This window comes from Peromyscus leucopus, chromosome 16_21, assembly GCF_004664715.2.
Source record: "Peromyscus leucopus breed LL Stock chromosome 16_21, UCI_PerLeu_2.1, whole genome shotgun sequence".
NCBI lineage: Eukaryota > Metazoa > Chordata > Mammalia > Rodentia > Cricetidae > Peromyscus > Peromyscus leucopus.
Window position 1 is genome coordinate 39,401,676 of NC_051084.1, and position 17,544 is coordinate 39,419,219.

The 17,544-nt window shown below is 40.2% G+C and overlaps 1 protein-coding gene across 1 annotated transcript in view; it reads left to right on the forward strand.

The window, feature by feature from the left end:
- Eif5b (eukaryotic translation initiation factor 5B) overlaps window positions 1-17,300 on the forward strand; it is a 53,240-nt gene extending 35,940 nt beyond the window's left edge. The window contains exons 10-24 of the mRNA XM_028865741.2: window positions 530-819; window positions 1,224-1,331; window positions 1,895-2,005; window positions 3,676-3,743; window positions 4,840-4,981; window positions 7,952-8,083; window positions 8,599-8,781; window positions 8,898-9,059; window positions 10,150-10,281; window positions 13,504-13,635; window positions 13,734-13,810; window positions 13,906-14,070; window positions 15,282-15,420; window positions 16,448-16,609; window positions 16,887-17,300. Coding sequence (XP_028721574.1) covers window positions 530-819; window positions 1,224-1,331; window positions 1,895-2,005; window positions 3,676-3,743; window positions 4,840-4,981; window positions 7,952-8,083; window positions 8,599-8,781; window positions 8,898-9,059; window positions 10,150-10,281; window positions 13,504-13,635; window positions 13,734-13,810; window positions 13,906-14,070; window positions 15,282-15,420; window positions 16,448-16,609; window positions 16,887-16,994 — 2,111 coding nt within the window. The 3' untranslated portion in view covers window positions 16,995-17,300. The remainder of the gene's footprint in view (window positions 1-529; window positions 820-1,223; window positions 1,332-1,894; window positions 2,006-3,675; window positions 3,744-4,839; window positions 4,982-7,951; window positions 8,084-8,598; window positions 8,782-8,897; window positions 9,060-10,149; window positions 10,282-13,503; window positions 13,636-13,733; window positions 13,811-13,905; window positions 14,071-15,281; window positions 15,421-16,447; window positions 16,610-16,886) is intronic.
- Window positions 17,301-17,544: the final 244 nt, after the last annotated feature.

The following is a 17,544-nucleotide window of genomic DNA, read 5'->3' on the forward strand; positions in this document are numbered from 1 at the left end:
ATTTTTAATAGCAAATACATGGACTCATTTCATTTTAGATGATGATACAGTCTGTTTGTTTCTCATCTACTATTACTTCTAGGGAACATGCTACAGGATTTTTCTGACACAGTAACAGTATTATTACGCAGTGACTGCTCACTCATACCTTCCTCTCCCTCCCTGCTCTAGTCTTTGTAGGCCTGGACTCCTCATGCTGGCTGTTATCGCTGAGGCAGCTTCAGATTTAAATGCTGCTTCCAGAATCTGAAAGAAGCACCCCAAGGGGAAAGCAGTGCTCAGCATTATCCTCAGTTGTCCATATTGTTCTGCCAGGAGTCCTGGCGTAGTGATGTCACCTGGAGTCTTATGCCTGGTGGGAGTCTTCACAGGAACAGATAAATGTTTGGCATTTGTAACGTAGGAAGTTAAGGCAACTGCTGTAATTAGTATATTTTAACAATTTTCCCTTACTTTGTAGTCTCTGTTTTGATATAAATCTATGATGCTAGCTTTCATTTATTTTAAAATCAATTTATTTTCCTCAAAGAAGGAAATACGATTCACATAGAAGTACAAGAAAAACCTGAAGAGGAGGAGGAGGAAGACGAAGAGGAAGAGGAAGAGGAAGAAGAGAGTGAAGATGAGGAAGAGGAAGGAGAAAGTGAAGGCAGTGAAGGTGATGAGGAAGACGAGAAGATGTCAGATGAGAAAGACTCAGGGAAGACATTAGATAAAAAGCCAAGCAAAGACGTTAGCTCAGACTCTGAGTATGACTCTGACGACGACGACCGAACTAAAGAAGAGCGGGCTTATGACAAAGCAAAGCGGAGAATTGAGGTATTTGTGTTCCTATTTTCTTCACTGTCTTCCTCGGAGCTAAAGGTCTGAGTCAGTGCTTCTAAGAAAGTAGTATTGCCAGGTGGTGGCTACACACACCTTTGATCCCAGCACTTGGGAGACAGAGGCAGGTAGATCTATGAAGAGGCCAGCCTGGTCTACGGAGTGAGTTCCATTACACCCTGGGTTACAGAGAAACCCTGTCAAAAAATTATTATGACCAGTATCTCTCCAAATTTTTTAATGTTGGACCATGATATATTTTGACACTGGTCTAAACCAGGAACTGCCCCCTTCAGCCCCCCCCCCCCTTCTTTAAACATAAGTCAAGGTAGAGCATAAAGAAGACTTGAAGCAGTACTTAATTTGTAATTCTGTTTTTGTTTTTTTAACCCCACTTCTAGAAACGACGACTTGAACATAGTAAAAATGTAAATACAGAAAAGTTAAGAGCCCCTATCATCTGTGTGCTTGGACATGTAGACACAGGGAAAACAAAAATTCTAGACAAGGTAAGAAAATGTGTGCGTCAATATTATTTCAGAAATAAATAGTACTTTTGAAAAGCTTTCATATCACACAGCATGGCAGGTCTGTAAATCTGCCTCCATTTTCTTGTATTTCAAAGAAATTAGGAAATAGAAATTGGTAAAAGAAAATGGATTATAGATCTATTTACAAGTTGTCCAAATGGGATCATGGGGCAAAAAGTGGAGTCTGCTTTTGAAACATTTGCAAAATGTCCCAGGCGTTTTGTATGATGCTATAATTCCCACCTTTTCTATCCTTGAGGACTTCCTTGTCCCTGGCCTCTTCTTTTGATAGGTAGAGTGTGGGATGAAGCCTTTTGTCCTTTTCCTAGCAGGCCAGTGTGCACAGTAAGTTTGTAGATGAATAAAGGGGACAGCTTGGTAGTTGGAAGGAGGAGCACAAGAGTCTCTGTTCTCGGAGCTTTAGTCTGGGGTCACTGTAATGCAGGCACTCTGTGTACAAAAGATGAGTTGTCGATGTCTTAGTGATTGTGCTTTTATCTTCTTCCATGCCAAATGACCAATCTCAGTTTGCTTTCTTATAGCTCCGTCACACGCATGTCCAAGATGGTGAAGCAGGTGGTATTACACAGCAGATTGGTGCCACAAATGTTCCTCTTGAAGCTATTAATGAACAAACTAAGATGATTAAAAATGTAAGTTATAGTATGTTACTTGTTTTGTTGACATAAACAGTTCTCACCTCAAATTTATTTTGAAACCGGTTATTAGTGAGCATGGCTCAGGAACAAACTCAGAGGGACCAACATGGTAGCACTATTAGAAAGTTTTTATGGTTCTAGAACAAAGTTGTAGTCAATGTGCTCTTCAGATATGGTGGTGGACATACCAGGTATGAGACTCTTCTCCTTTAAAGCCTCAGTTCCTTTCTGATGGCATTCATAGCTTTGGGGAGATTCCCAAAGGCTAGTCAGGAGGATGTTCAGACCCTTCTGTCTCCACTCGGAATTAACATCTTTATTTGTTTTGCTCTAGATACCATGCCATTTTCCCCTTTCTCAAGGCTTTCATTGTTCTGAAGTTACTTCCTTCCTTATTTTACTACCGTTACCCAGGATCTTCATATTTAAAAGCTTATCTCAGGTTTGGGTACTAAGAAAGAGCTGCTGAGGTAGATTATCTTTTTTTTGTTTTGTTTTTTGTTTTTCAAGACAGGGTTTCTCTGTGTAGTTTTGGTGCCTCTCTTGGATCTCGATCTGTAGACCAGGCTGGCCTCGAACTCACAGAGTTCACCTGGCTCTGCCACCTGTCGAATATTATTAAAATACACTTTTTTTTTTTTTTTTTTACATCACTTTGGTACTTTAGATTTGCTTAAAATTAGACCAGATATATTTTTGTGTTTTTATTTATTGTGTGTCTGTGTGCAGGTGAGCACATGCCAACTTTTAGGAGTTGACTCTCCTGAGATCTGGTGATCAGACTCAGTAGTTCATCAGGCCTGTGCTGCAGATGTCTCTTAGCACTGAAACATACAGCCCCCCCAGATCATTCTGTAGATACTAAGTCAGTTGTTATTTTTTTTTTCCTAAGTCAGTTTTTTTTTTTTTTTTTTTTTTGGTTTTTTCGAGACAGGGTTTCTCTGTGTAGCTTTGCGCCTTTCCTGGAACTCACTTGGTAGCCCAGGCTGGCCTCGAACTCACAGAGATCCGCCTGGCTCTGCCTCCCGAGTGCTGGGATTAAAGGCGTGCGCCACCACGCCCGGCTCCCTAAGTCAGTTTTTAATAGATGATTTTGATGACTGTTCCACTCTGCATTTGTATTAATTGTTAAGTTAATAATCAATTTTTTTATGTATGTGTATCTGTATTTGTGTGAGTGCCCCGTAGGAGGCTAAGAGTAGGTATTGGATCCTCTGGAGCTGGTGTTGACCGATGGTTTTGAGTTGCTTGATGTGGCTGCTAGGAATCAAACTTGGATGTTCTGTAAGATAGCAAGTACGCCGGGCGGTGGTGGCGCACACCTTTAATCCCAGCACTCGGGAGGCAGAGCCAGGTGGATCTCTATGAGTTCGAGGCCAGCCTGGTCTACAGAGTGAGATCCAGGAAAGGCACAAAGCTACACAGAGAAACCCTGTCTCAAAAAAAAAAAAAAAAAAAAAGATAGCAAGTACATCTCCAGCCCCTACAAAACTTATTTTGATATTAAAGAGATTATTAACCATTGTGCTGTTTGACTGTTTTAAGGTCATTCATTTGGACAAAGGAAGTAATGATATTCTCAAGGTTTGGGTAAATTGTTTGTAATGAAGCTTTCGTTGTTTCACTGGCCTTAAACTCTCTGCATCTTTCTCTACTGTTTTCAGTTTGACAGAGAGAGTGTCCGCATCCCAGGAATGCTGATTATTGATACTCCTGGACATGAGTCTTTCAGGTAAAGACCAGTATGTTGTCATCAAGGAAACTACTTACCTCAGCCTAATCATTAGGATTTAGTTAGTGACTTTGAATAGTTCTTCCAGATCTGTAGTGTCATAATCTTTTGATCATCTTTGGTTTTTAATGTTTCATGTGTTTTCTTGTTTTTGTTTTTTGTTGTTGTTTTTGTTTTGCTTTCTTGGTTTTTATAGAAGAAAGTCTTTTACAATTGGAAAGAACATCCCTACTGTGGAAGGCAGAGCGGTTCTTCATGAATTCCTCCAGATCTATTACAACAGGAATATTGTTTTTACTACATTGTTGCTTGCATGCACACATGAACGCACATACACAACTTAGAGTGACTTTGGACATTAACTTATCCCGGTAGACTCAGTTTTTGTGTCTGCCAGATGTGTGTTTGCTAAGTTAAGAGAAGATGGAACTCCTCCTTAAAGCATTCATGGCTGATCTGCCTCTTTTGTGTGCTCCACATCTCCAGGATAAGCAATTGAGCTTCCAGAATAGCTGAGGAAGATTGCGTTCATGCCAGCTACATCCAAACTCTCTTCTTCTTGTCACCCTCAACAGTGTGCTATTCACTGTTCACAGAGCACTCAAACTGTGCTGGTGTTCCAGTTGAGTCTCCTTCTCTGATGAGCCTGGCAGTGGACATGGTTCACATTTCCAGGCATTTTCCAGTTAAACATTCTGAAAGTCTGAAATTCAAAATGCCCCCAATTTGAAACTTTACAGTAAGCATAATACCTGTTCTTACAAGGTTTTGGGGTTTGGATTTTTTTTCACCAGAGACGGCTGTTCTGTGTATGTAACTAGAGGTGACACTCTGTGTATATGAGAGGATTGTATGGTTTATATTGCAAATATGATGCCATTTTATGAGACCAGATCATTGTGAATTTGGTATCTGTGAGATGGTGCCATTTTATGAGACCAGATCATTGTGAATTTGGTATCTCTGAGATGGTCACCATCCCTGCAGACCCAGAGACTGCTTGTTTCTCCTGTTTAGGCTTTACAAAGAAAGGAAACATTGAAATTTACGAGAAATACTGAGATTTCCACTCACATGGCTTTTTCTTCCCTGACAGTAACCTGAGAAACAGAGGAAGCTCTCTTTGTGACATTGCCATTTTAGTTGTTGACATTATGCATGGTTTAGAGCCGCAGACAATTGAATCTATCAACCTTCTCAAATCTAAAAAATGCCCCTTCATTGTTGCACTTAATAAGGTAAGTCCTCATTTGAAAATAATGTTTTCTAAGACTTATTTTATTTTTGTTTAAAGTGTGTGTCCTTGTGTGCCTTTGTACATATGTGAATGCTGGTTTCCAAGGGGTCCAGAAGAGACGGCTCCTGTGGAGCTGGAGTTACAGGTGCTGGGAACTGAACTTAGCTCCTCTTGCCAGATTGTGTGAGCTTTTAACCAGTGAGCCATCTTTACCCCATGTTCTGATTAGGACGAATGCACCTTGATTTTTTGTGATTTTTAAAAATATTTTATGTTGTATACTTGCCCACTCATGTTTTTATCACAGAATTGTTTGTAGTCAAATTAGGGACTCAGCCTACATACCCATCAGTGGACAAGTGGATAAAGAAAATATGCCATATGTAAAAAAATGTTCAAAATATTCAGTAATTTGAATATTTAAATATTCAAGATAATCAGTAAGAATAAGGAAGAATGAACTGGGGATGTAGCTCAATGGTGGAATGTTTGCATAACATACACAAGGCTGAGTTCAGTCAATCTCCAGGACAGCCAATCCACCAATCAATGTTAAGAATGAAAAAATAAAAAAATAAAAAATAATTAAAAAAAAAGAATGAAAAGATGTCATTTTCAGAAAAGTGGATAGAGCTAGATATTATCATGTTAGTAAGCCAGCCTCATAGAAATGCTATTTTTTTCTCATACAGATTCTAGAGTTAACATTTTTTGTTTGTTTTTTTGTTTTGTTGTTTCTCTTTGTAGCCTTGTACCCCTCATGATCTTGAACTGCCTTTGATCCTCCTGCCTCTACTTCCACTTTAAGGAATGCCTAGCTTCCACTTTAAGCATTGCTTAGACATTGTTTTTATTTTCAGCTGGGGAAGAAAAATACTTTATTTCTCTGTTTGTCCTTGATCTATTCATTATTCAGAAGAATGTCATTTAAGATGTGAGTGTACAGGAATTTTTCCAGATACTGTGGAATTGCTTTGTGATCAGAGGACATGCACTGTAGGAGTCATTGTTACTGTCTGTTTCAGTGGGCGTCTGTGATCAGCCTTGATGTGTAATGTTTCACTTGAACATCTGGGCTGGCTGCTCAGCTGAGTGTATGTTACTCCTCATTTCTTCTTTATTCCTACTGACACTGGTGACTGTTTGGTAAACTATTGCAGAGGGTCTTTGATGTTCCCACTGGGCTTTTCCATTTTTCTCCTTAAAGTATCTAGAAAATTGCCCAGAGAAACCAACACCAAGATACAAATGGTCACATGCCTCATGATCAAACTTATAATCATGCAAGAAGAAAGGCAAACTCTAAGTCACATTCAAGTATAAAAAAAGTTTTTCCTTTTTTGGTTCCTTTCTGCTTCTATCTCTTTTTGTTCCTCTGTATGCATGGCTTTTGGTTTTTTGAGACAGGGTTTCTCTGTGTAGTTTTGTGCCTTTCCTGGAACTCACTCTGTAGACCAGGCTGACCTCGAACTCACAGAGATCTGCCTGACTCTGCCTCCCAAGTGCTGGGATTAAAGGCGTGCGCCACCACCGCCCGGCATTGTATGCACGTCTTTATGTTGCTTACTTGTCAGACTTTTTCCTTTTTAGGATTTTATCAGTGTGATTACATAGTAGCTTAGTTTTTTTTTTTTAATCATACTTGAGTTTTCTTGAATTTATTATATTAAATGTATAGTCTTCCTCTAATCTTTATAATTTTGGTGATTATTCAGCTATTCTCTACTAAATTTTCTTGTTCTGTTTCTTTAGCTATTTGGTATAATTCTAGTACAATCCTGATATTCCAGCTACCTTTCTCAATCTTGTCACATGGCAAGCCAACTAAAGTGGTGGAGTATCTCCCCCCCCCCCATTGTATTTTCCTGTGTGCTTCAGTTTTGCTAGTTTTTAATGCTCTGTCTTCAAGATCACTAATCTTTTTTTTTTTTTTTTAAATCTGGTAAGATTGGGTTTTAAGTTCGTTCATCCTCTGGCTTTCTTTTCAGCTCTACAAATATTAGGGCTCTCTCTCTCTCTCTCTCTCTCTCTCTCTCTCTCTCTCTCTCTCTTTCTCTGCCTTTTTCAAGGTTAGAACTTTATGTTGTTTATTTTTTTAAATTATTTTAAAGATCTCAAGCAGTAATTTGATCTTGTTGATCATCTCAGGTCTTTCCCTCCTAACTGGGTTTTCTCTAGTAACAGATAAATCTGCCTCTTTAGATTGTCAGCATAGGCCAAGCCCAAATGCCACACATTGTCATTGTTTGGTGATTAATTCTCTCTTATTCTCACCACTCATGGAGGAAGATACTGATTATAAAAAATTAATATCTTTACATCAATGCGTAATTTCTTAGATTTATGGTTCAGTACATTTTGACACATTTGCAATTAGTACTTCAGTCACATGAAACATCCCACAGGTTAACAACTAAGGGAAAATAAATTCTCTTACTATTAATTAATCAGGCTTATTCCTAGTTTGAGCAATAAAGCAGTTGTTATATAATCTTCCTGACAGTGGCACTTGCTATAATTAGTCCTTGTTCCTATCTGCTGATTTACCAACTCATTTTGAACTTTGAAAACAGTACATGTTAATGTTCACAGGATAATTCTAGAACCTTCCATTTTGCAAAGAACAATTTTCCATGAACTCACTGGAGGCTAAAATGGACAACATACCACCTCAGCAGTTTCTCATTCAAGGGGTTCAATTGCAGCCTCTAAAGGGGTCTTTTGTACAATAAAATGTCCGAGTACTTTATACTGTGTGTGTGTGTGTGTGTGTGTGGTGTGTGTGTGTGTGTGAGAGAGAGAGAGAGAGAGAGAGACAGAGAGACAGAGAGACAGAGAGACAGAGACAGAGACAGAAATTGAAAGAGAGAGAGGGAAAGAGGAGGGAGAGAGAGAGAAACATGAGGAATTTTCTAGAGCTTACACCCTTTAATGTTATAGATTTTAAAGTGTTTCTGATAAATGTTTCCAGATTGACAGGTTGTATGACTGGAAGAAGAGCCCTGATTCGGATGTGGCTGTTACTTTAAAAAAGCAGAAGAAGAATACGAAGGATGAATTTGAGGAGCGTGCAAAGGCCATTATTGTAGAGTTTGCACAGCAGGTAGGAGAATTTCTTTCTGAAGAACCTATCAGAACGTTTGTTGTTTTATCTATTTAGTGAGGTCACCATTTTCATTAATACAGATCTGTTTTCCTGTCAGCTGGATATTTTTGTTCTTTCATTTTGTTGTTTTGTTGATGTTGTTACTGCTGTTTTGGTGTCTTCTGAGATGGGGTTTTGCTGTTTCCAGGCTGATACAAAACTCCAGGGTTCCTGACCTTCCTCTCCTCTGCCTTCTGTATAACTGGGTAGTGAGTGTATAATGTTGTGCTCACTTCCTTTTTAACATCAGAAATATTTCAACTGAACTGGCTATAAGATTATTTCTAGATTGTGTTTGTTTAGGGTTTTGGGGTTGTTTTTAGTGCTGGGCACTTAGCACTGACCTAGAGTACCTCAACTCTCTGGGTCATTGTGGAGTTTCAGAATGATCAGTCATTGGTTCCTCTCTGCCTTCTGTTTAGCCATCTGTGTGCCACTTCTCACATTGTTTTGGTACTGATTTTTGCTTCTAGGGTTTGAATGCTGCTTTGTTTTATGAGAATAAAGATCCCCGTACTTTTGTGTCCTTGGTACCTACCTCTGCACATACTGGTGATGGCATGGGAAGTCTCATCTACCTTCTTGTGGAATTAACTCAAACCATGTTGAGCAAGAGGCTTGCACACTGTGAAGAGCTGAGAGCACAAGTCATGGAGGTAATCATCAGGCTTCCTTCCTTGCCCTACACCCCTTTAATAGTTCCTTGGGTAGTGGATATGTGCTGCTTTTATACTTATGTATGTTTTGTTTCCTTTGAAAACATGTCTGTTAGGTTAAAGCTCTCCCAGGAATGGGCACCACAATAGATGTTATATTGATCAATGGACGTTTGAAGGAAGGGGATACAATCATTGTTCCTGGAGTAGAAGGGCCCATTGTCACTCAGATTCGAGGCCTCCTTTTACCTCCTCCTATGAAGGAATTACGTGTGAAGGTAAGCCAAGATGGTGAGCATGGACATGGGGACTTGACAATGTTTGTTTATGCTGATGCCGTTCTCTTTGAGGGCAGTTTGGCTTAATACAGCACACATTTGTCCCTGTCCTTGCTTTATTACAAAAGTGTACATGGGTGACAGGATCTGTTTATCAGGCTAGGACTTTCCTAAGGATAGACAGCCTTGGGTGCTACATGAATAGTATTGAATAACAGAATTTCAGGAGGCAACCAGATCAAATAGCATTGTTGGATCCAGAAGCTTGTTATGGGATTTTTTTCCTGATTGTAGCCTTGGCCTTTGTCCTAATAGTTAACCATAACAGTGTGTTCCTGATAGTAAACCACAGCCTTGTTTTTTTTTTTTTTTGTTTTTTTGTTTTGTTTTGTTTTTTGTTTTTTATAGTTTCAATTTCTGGGCTTGTCTTGCTGCAAATGTATCTGTGCATGGTCTAGAAGTGGAGTCATTCTTGCTCGCTGTTGCACCTGGCCCTTCTGTTGATTTTTCACTGAGTGACTTTGTTATGCTGTCTATTCTTCTGGGAGTGGAATGTGTGCGCTTCCATGCTGTGCCATGGACTTCCTTTCTGTCCCTTCTGCTGAGCTTGTGCCCGTCCTCCCCAGGGTGTGTGGGCCCAGCTCACTGTTGCCTCAGCACAAGTGACAAGTCACACTTTTCATTGCAGCTCTTCACTCTTCCACATCTGTGCCTGCTTTGTGACACCATCACTTTCAAACTTTGCTGTTGGCATGTTCGTTGCTGTTGGATTACATTTACCTCTGTCAGTATAGACACTGCTTTGTGTTTATGAACTGTTTATCCCCTTCCCTTTCAATGTCCCGCGTTTCACAGCTTTCATAGTTCAGAATAGTTGTGTTTTTACTTTTTATGTGTATAACACTATCTTTTATTCTGATTTGTCTTTTCTATTGTTATTTTGAGAAACAAATACTTAAGTTGAATCAATTGATTATGTTGTAGGTTTTTCTTATATAGAGTATGAGAACACTTCTCCTTCCAAGGTCACAAAATACAATAGTGCTGCCACCATTCAGATAAATTCACTGAAAACTATTTTTGTCTCTAGAACCAGTATGAAAAGCATAAAGAAGTGGAAGCAGCTCAAGGAGTGAAGATTCTTGGGAAAGACCTTGAAAAAACACTTGCTGGTCTACCTCTCCTAGTGGCTTACAAGGATGACGAAGTCCCAGTTCTCAAAGTAAGTTCATTGATTGTGATACCTTTTTTTTTTCTCCAATACTATTTGGACTACCCAGTTCCCCTCCCAGTGGCCTAGACTAACTTTGAATTCACGATCTTCCTGCTTCAGCCTTAACATCTTTTTTATTCACTATATTTTTATTTTAATTATAATATAATTAATCCCTTTTTACTTCTTCCCCTCCAGCTCCCCTATATAGTTCTCCCCCTTCATTCTCTCAAATTGATGGCCTCTTTTTGTTTTACACACACACACACACACACACACACACACACACACACACACACACAGCCTTCTGAATTCACTTAATGTTGTGTGTGTGTGTGTGATTTGTATTGCATAACCAATTTGGGATTTGTCCGTGCCTTCTATCAGCAGTCATTAGTTGTCTGTAGTTCATTGTCTAGGAGTAGGACCCCTGAGATTGCCCCCTTTCTTGTTATCAAGTCTATTGGTTATTGGGATTGTTCAGGTCTTACTTAGGCAGCCATACTGTTGAGCTATAATAGGTGTACCTTCCCTGTTATTTATAGGAGACGTAGTTTCATGGCAGACTTCCTGGTCCTCTGGCTCTTACAATCTTTCCACTCCCTCTTCCATGATGTTCCCACAGCTTGGGTGCAGAAGTTACGTATCTGTTGCAACTGGGCTCCCCATGATCCATTGATCTCTGAAGTATGACTGATTGTGCTTTGCTAATGGCTTCTGTTTGCTATAAAGAGAAGCTTCTTTGATGCGGGGTGAGAGCTACTCTTACCTTTGACTCGAAGGATAACCTTTAGAATGCTGTTAGGAATCATGTAGGGTAGTCAGCTAGGTTTCCAGGACCAAGTGTGAGTTCCCTACTGTTGAGTGGACCTTAAGTCCCTAGACCGCTTTTGTTTACCACCAACATACGAATGCCACTATTGGAAACTTTTGGGGACATCTTGTTAGGCTGGTTATTGTTGTGGTTCATAGGCATCAGTGCTAGAGAGGCGTTTTGGTTGCTTCCTCCCTTGGCAGCTTGCATAGCACCTTGTGGTATAATGGAAGCTAGATCTCAGGGAGGCTTTCTGGATAGACCCAGCTCGACTTTTCAAATCCTGTGTCTTAAGTGTGTGTCACCTTCAGCAATAGGGTCTCCCCTTAAGTCTCTGGGAGACAGCCAAGGGCAAAAGCAAGAGCCTGTACTGCTTGGGAAGTCTATGTACTGTCTTGACCAACAACTCATGCCTGGGACTCAAATTTCTGTTAGATAGTCTATTGCTCTTATGGAGAGCATTGTCAGCCCATGGGGCATAATTTCATGTGTGCACATACATACATATTCGTGTGGTATTATTGTTTGGGTCCTGTTTAGGCAGCCATACTGTTGAGATAGCATGGATATAATAACTTCTCTATTATACTGTTGAAGTATCAAGAGCATGACCTGATTCTACCACTAAAGTGGCCTACAGGCTTGTAGGAGCGATAGTTTATTGATTAAAAGCACTTTACTCTTGCAGAAGACACAGGTTTGATTTCCAGCACTCATGTGATGGCTCACAACCATCTATAACTCTAGTTCCAGGATATCTGACACCTCTTCTGACCTCCATGGGCACCAGGCATGCATGTGGTATACATACATACATGCAGGCAAAGCATTCATACTCATAAATACACCTAATTTTTTAAAAAGGGGTGTGTGAGTGTGTGTATACTTACATGTATTGTATATAATTTTAGGTCAATATAAAATATCCCTTAAGGCTTTATCAAACATCCTCTTGTTCTTTCCTCTGTATTGCCCTCCCTCCCCTTTCCTTAATTACAGCCTTCTCATATTAACCATAAGCTGCCATTCTCCTTAACCTCTGAGTTTTGTTGTGTATCAGTAGGACATACGTTAGGGATGCTCACTACAATGGGTACCTTGTAAAGGACAACATCTTCTCTTCTTTTTCACAAAATTGGTTGCTTTCTAATTGTTTATACTATCATATGAATTTGCATAAATTTCCATGCCTGATACTAAATGTGCATTTTATCCTAATAAAAAAATAAGCCAATGATTTGTGGTGCTCAGTTAGTATGCTTGCACACATGAAGCCCTGTGTTGGATCTCAGCACTGCATAAAAACTGGCAGAGTGGTGCATTAATGATCCAGCACCTGGCAGGTGGAGGACGTTAGACCAGAAGCTCACGGCTATCATTAGTTGCACCAGTTCAAGGTGACCCTGGACTTCATAAAATCCTGTTTCAAAAATGGGGGTTGGGGAACAAAAGTTCTTTAAAAATAAAATGGGCTGAAGAGATGACTCAGCAGTTAGGAGCATATTGACTGGATCTGAGAACCCATCTGGAAGCTCTAGGGGGATCCACTGCCTCTAGCCTTGAAGGGAACCAGCACTTACATGTATGTATCCACACACATGTGTACATACATTGTTTTCTTTTTTAAAGCAGATGTCAGTAGTTTTTGGGGGGTTTGGTTCTTTTGGTATGTTTGTTTCATTTTTTTGTTATAAGTCTTACTATATAGCTCAGGCTAGCCTCAGACAACCAGTGTTGTCTGGTCCTGAACTTGCAGTTTTCTTGCTTCAACCTTCTATGTGCTGGGGATATGCCACTGGCTGTTTTTAATTTATACGTAGAACTTAAAGGGAATCTTAATTTGGTACCAGTAGTCATTTTAAAGCCTGTTTTTCTGACGGGAAGATCAGTTGGCCCATGTTCAATGAAAAGTATGCTGTAGTCATAGTTTATTTGCTTGCCAAGGAGAAAATAAAGCTGTTGTGAGCACATAGCTGCTAGGTACACAGGCCTGTAGGCTACCTTTAATATATAGGTAGAATCAGGTCACATCATTAGAGAATACACCGGGCCTGCTTATAGAGTGGATTTGTCTTTAGTGAGGTAATGAGTTAGGTGATTTCACAGTTGAAACAGTTGAACTTTGGGGCTGCCACTCATCTGTGTGGTTCTGAGAAAGGATGACAGTCTTCCTGGCCATCTGCTTTCTTTATTAAGTGCTGTTGAGATTTAACATACTTCCTATTTTAGTCAGCTTAAGGCTGAGGGATGAAATGGGTTAGGATAGGGCTAGGTTGTGGTCATATAATCTCTCTTCTAGAACAGACTGTCATGCCTTAATACCATGTTTCAGGTGATTCATTAACCAGAAGGAAACAGTTTAATTCTGGGCTGCTGAAGATAGTTATATGCTTTGTCATGTTTGATTTCTTTTCAAGGATGAATTGATCCATGAGTTAAAGCAGACACTAAATGCTATCAAATTAGAAGAAAAAGGAGTTTATGTCCAGGCATCTACACTAGGCTCTTTAGAAGCTCTTCTTGAATTTCTGAAAACATCAGAGGTGCCAGTAAGTAACTACCCAGCTTTGTAAGCATGTGGTAGTCATGCTGTGTTGTTACCATTACCTGCTGCATGCAGGTAAACCTGGAAACTCTCCTTTCACAGTATGCGGGAATTAACATTGGCCCAGTCCATAAGAAAGACGTTATGAAGGCTTCAGTGATGTTGGAACATGATCCGCAGTAAGTATTCTTGCTTCTCTGATTGTCTTCAGGGTGTTTGGTGTGACTTACTATTTCTCACTCACTGAGTGATCATTGATGTTTCCATATTTCAGGTATGCAGTGATTCTGGCCTTTGATGTAAGAATCGAACGGGATGCGCAAGAGATGGCTGATAGTTTGGGAGTTAGAATCTTTAGTGCAGAAATTATTTATCATTTATTTGATGCCTTTACAAAATACAGACAAGACTACAAGAAACAGAAACAGGAAGAATTTAAGTAAGTTATTGTCTTTGTTTACTTTGAATCTTTGGTAATGCAGCTGGTGGAGGATTTCTAAATACTGACAAGGAATGCAGACAACAAAAGAATGGCATTTGTTTATGTTCCAGATACTGCATCCTGCATCCTGAAGTGGTGTGTCTGGGGCAAATACTCCTCTGTGTGTGTGTGTGCTCAGATCTTCTCTGGGGCCTTTCAGTTTATTAATTGAATTATTAATTGAAAATTAATAAACTGTGTAAACTAGGAAATATGCCAAAAGACAAGGGAGACAAGGCCATTCCTCTGTAGACCTTCCAAGTTGGTTGTATCCATACTTCCTGAGGAGTTTGCAAGGCCATAGCTAGGCTTCCTCCTTCCGCGCCTTTCAGGGTATCTGTCATTGAGAGGTGTTCAGTAAGTGTGCATGAAGCAGTTGCAGAGAATTGGCTGTGATTGGGGCAGGCATCTCCTCTGGGCCTCTTATTGGAAGTAACAGTCTGAAGCAGAATGAGTAGTCACGAGTTTGGGGTGTGCACAGGCAGAACAGCGCTTAAGATAACCAAGCCACACTGGCAGAGTATACTTCAGAGAACATGGCAGTTAGAAAGTTGGAGAAGTAAGAGGGTCCTCGTGTTACAGGAATAACCTCATAGGTCATGGGAAAGATTGAGTTTTGGGTTTAATTATTTTTCCTTCCAAGTTGTGGTCATGATCCCATTGGGGGTTACTCTCTAGTTACAGGGACCTGGGTGGTTAGGGAGCTGGTAGCAGGTGCTTTGTCAGGAGGCTTCTATTGTCTAGGAAAGAGAGTACCAGGGTTGCCTAGTGGACAGTAGCTCAGGACTGAAATTGGCTGAATATGCTTGCAAAATGTGATTGACAAGGAAAGTAACCTCTTTTTGGAAAACACTTGGAATATGGTGGAAAAAATCATACATAGATGGTTGACTACACACTGTAGACTACTGTTTTAACAAACATATCAGCAACAGTTATGCCCATGTTCTAAACTCCAGGATATGACTGGCAAAAATGTTCATCTTCATGTGTAGGTTCCATCCTTCAGTTTGAGCACAAAATGTTTCTTGATGTAGCTTTGAGAGAAAATGGGCTTTTCTTAACAGCTGCAGAAAGTGCGTTCATTCGTCTAACAAACCTGTTCATCTACATTTGCTTTTTTAATGATTTTGTGAGCTTGAGATTTTTTGCTTTCTCTTTACTTCCAGGCACATAGCAGTATTTCCCTGCAAGATGAAAATCCTCCCTCAGTACATTTTCAATTCTCGAGATCCAATAGTAATAGGGGTCACTGTGGAGGCTGGTCAAGTCAAACAAGGAACACCTATGTGCGTTCCAAGCAAAAATGTAAGTTCCCAGTCTACATCAATGTTCTTATCCTAACGGGAAAAAAAAGAACAGAATTTTCAGAGTGTCCAATCTTCTGTAAGTGTGTTTACTCTGAGCCCTGGCTCTCAGTATCCTCCCATAGGTACCTTGACTTAAGTAATGCCTTATTTGCAATCATCATTCATCTCATGTGTCTGCTTATACCATTCCTAGGCCTGGCTTGGACAGATTCATGTTGGAATCGAAGTTGAGAGTACCCCTTTGTAAAGAGTCCAGTTCAAATATGTTATGGATTTTACTTAGATTTGTCTGTTCCTTCCTCACTAGATAAGACTTACTGAAAAGCAATACACAAGGGGGGGCCCCAACACTTGCACTGTGCAGGTCTTGGTGACTTTTGTCTCAGTGGACTTGGTTATGGTATTCATTTCAATATTTGCTTGAGTTATGTAAATGGTTACAAACTTGTATTCTCTTTCTACTCCCCAGTTTTACTACAGAGCTCTCACTGGCCTTGGGAGGATGTGGTAGTTACTCATTATGCTTAGCGTGCCCAGTTTGGACAATGGGCACTGGTCATGGTGTTACCTATTGTTGACACATGGCCTCTAAAGTCTTCATTTTGGGATAGTGACATGTTTTCTATGCTCATCGAGTATTCTGCCTGCCTAGGTGGCAATAAACTTGCAGGTGGCTCTGTAAATCAAATGCTTTTCCACTTATAGCCTTCCACCTTTGTTCAGAGCTTATTTTCCAACTGCACGACCACCTTTCTGACTTGATTTATGACTTGGTGTATGCTGTTCCCCTTCTATCCCAACCAAGAGTTTGTAGCAGGACCACAAAAAAATGACACTGGATCATGAGACTTGTAAATTTTCAGAGCATGAAGGATAATTCTGGTTTTGCTGCCATCTCATGAGGCGCAGGGTAGATGGGGGTTGCTGAGTTCTACTGTGGAGACTGTTGGGTTATATTGAAAGTTCAGCTGTCTGTGGGGCCTATGGAGAGCCTGAATCTGACATTCATCTTTCTGTTTTTGTAGTTTGTTGACATTGGGATAGTAACAAGTATTGAAATAAACCACAGGCAGGTGGATGTTGCAAAAAAAGGACAAGAAGTCTGTGTCAAAATAGAACCCATCCCCGGGGAATCTCCCAAAATGTTTGGGAGACATTTTGAAGCTACGGACATTCTTGTGAGCAAGGTAAGTATTTTAGCAAAATTTGTCATATCTTCAGACTGAAATTTTGGTCCCTTTTATCTATCTGTGGATTTGGGAACATCAGGCAGTACTTCTGAGAGGGTAGTGCAACTGACAATCCCAGGGACCCCAGAGCCACAGCTCACAGATGTGGGTTCTGCCTCCTGAAGCAGGCTGCAAAGCACTGCTTCCTTTTCGCTTATGCAACATCTGGGGCCAGTGGCTTTCATTGGCATACCTTACCCTTTGGCTCACCCTGTTTGTGCCTGGGCTATTGCAGATCAGCCGGCAGTCCATTGATGCACTCAAAGACTGGTTCAGAGACGAAATGCAGAAGAGTGATTGGCAGCTTATTGTGGAGCTGAAGAAAGTATTTGAAATCATCTAATTTTCCCACATGGGACAGAATTTGGAGTAAAGTAATATTATGCTGTGATGTTACCAACGGAACAGACGTACTTGGATGCTGATGGACTTAGGTGTATAAAATGTTTTCCATGAGAAACCAAGCAACTTACACTGGTTTGACAGTGGTCAGTTCCCCGCCTCACAGTCCAGTGTGCCTGCACTCACCCTCCCTCAAGACTTGGCTGCTGTTTTAAAGTTTGCCCTTCCTCAAATTTGGATTTTTATTACAAATCTAAATCTCTTTCAATTTTATACTGATTAAATCAGTCCTGCAGTATTTGATTAACCAAGCTTCTACAGATTTTGTGATTCTTGGGACTTTTTTGATGTAAGAAATATCTTTATGGGTATTCTTTCCACAGTGACGTCCCCTACCCCCATCCTCAGCACATGCCCTTAGGAATTTTTTAGATTTAGGCAGTCTGCTGTTTCCTTATCTGTTTTTGTGTGCAACCATGGTATAAAGAATAGCTGGCTGCCTTTTACTCCTTGTATGAGTCATGAGAGATCATTGTAGTCATCACAATTCC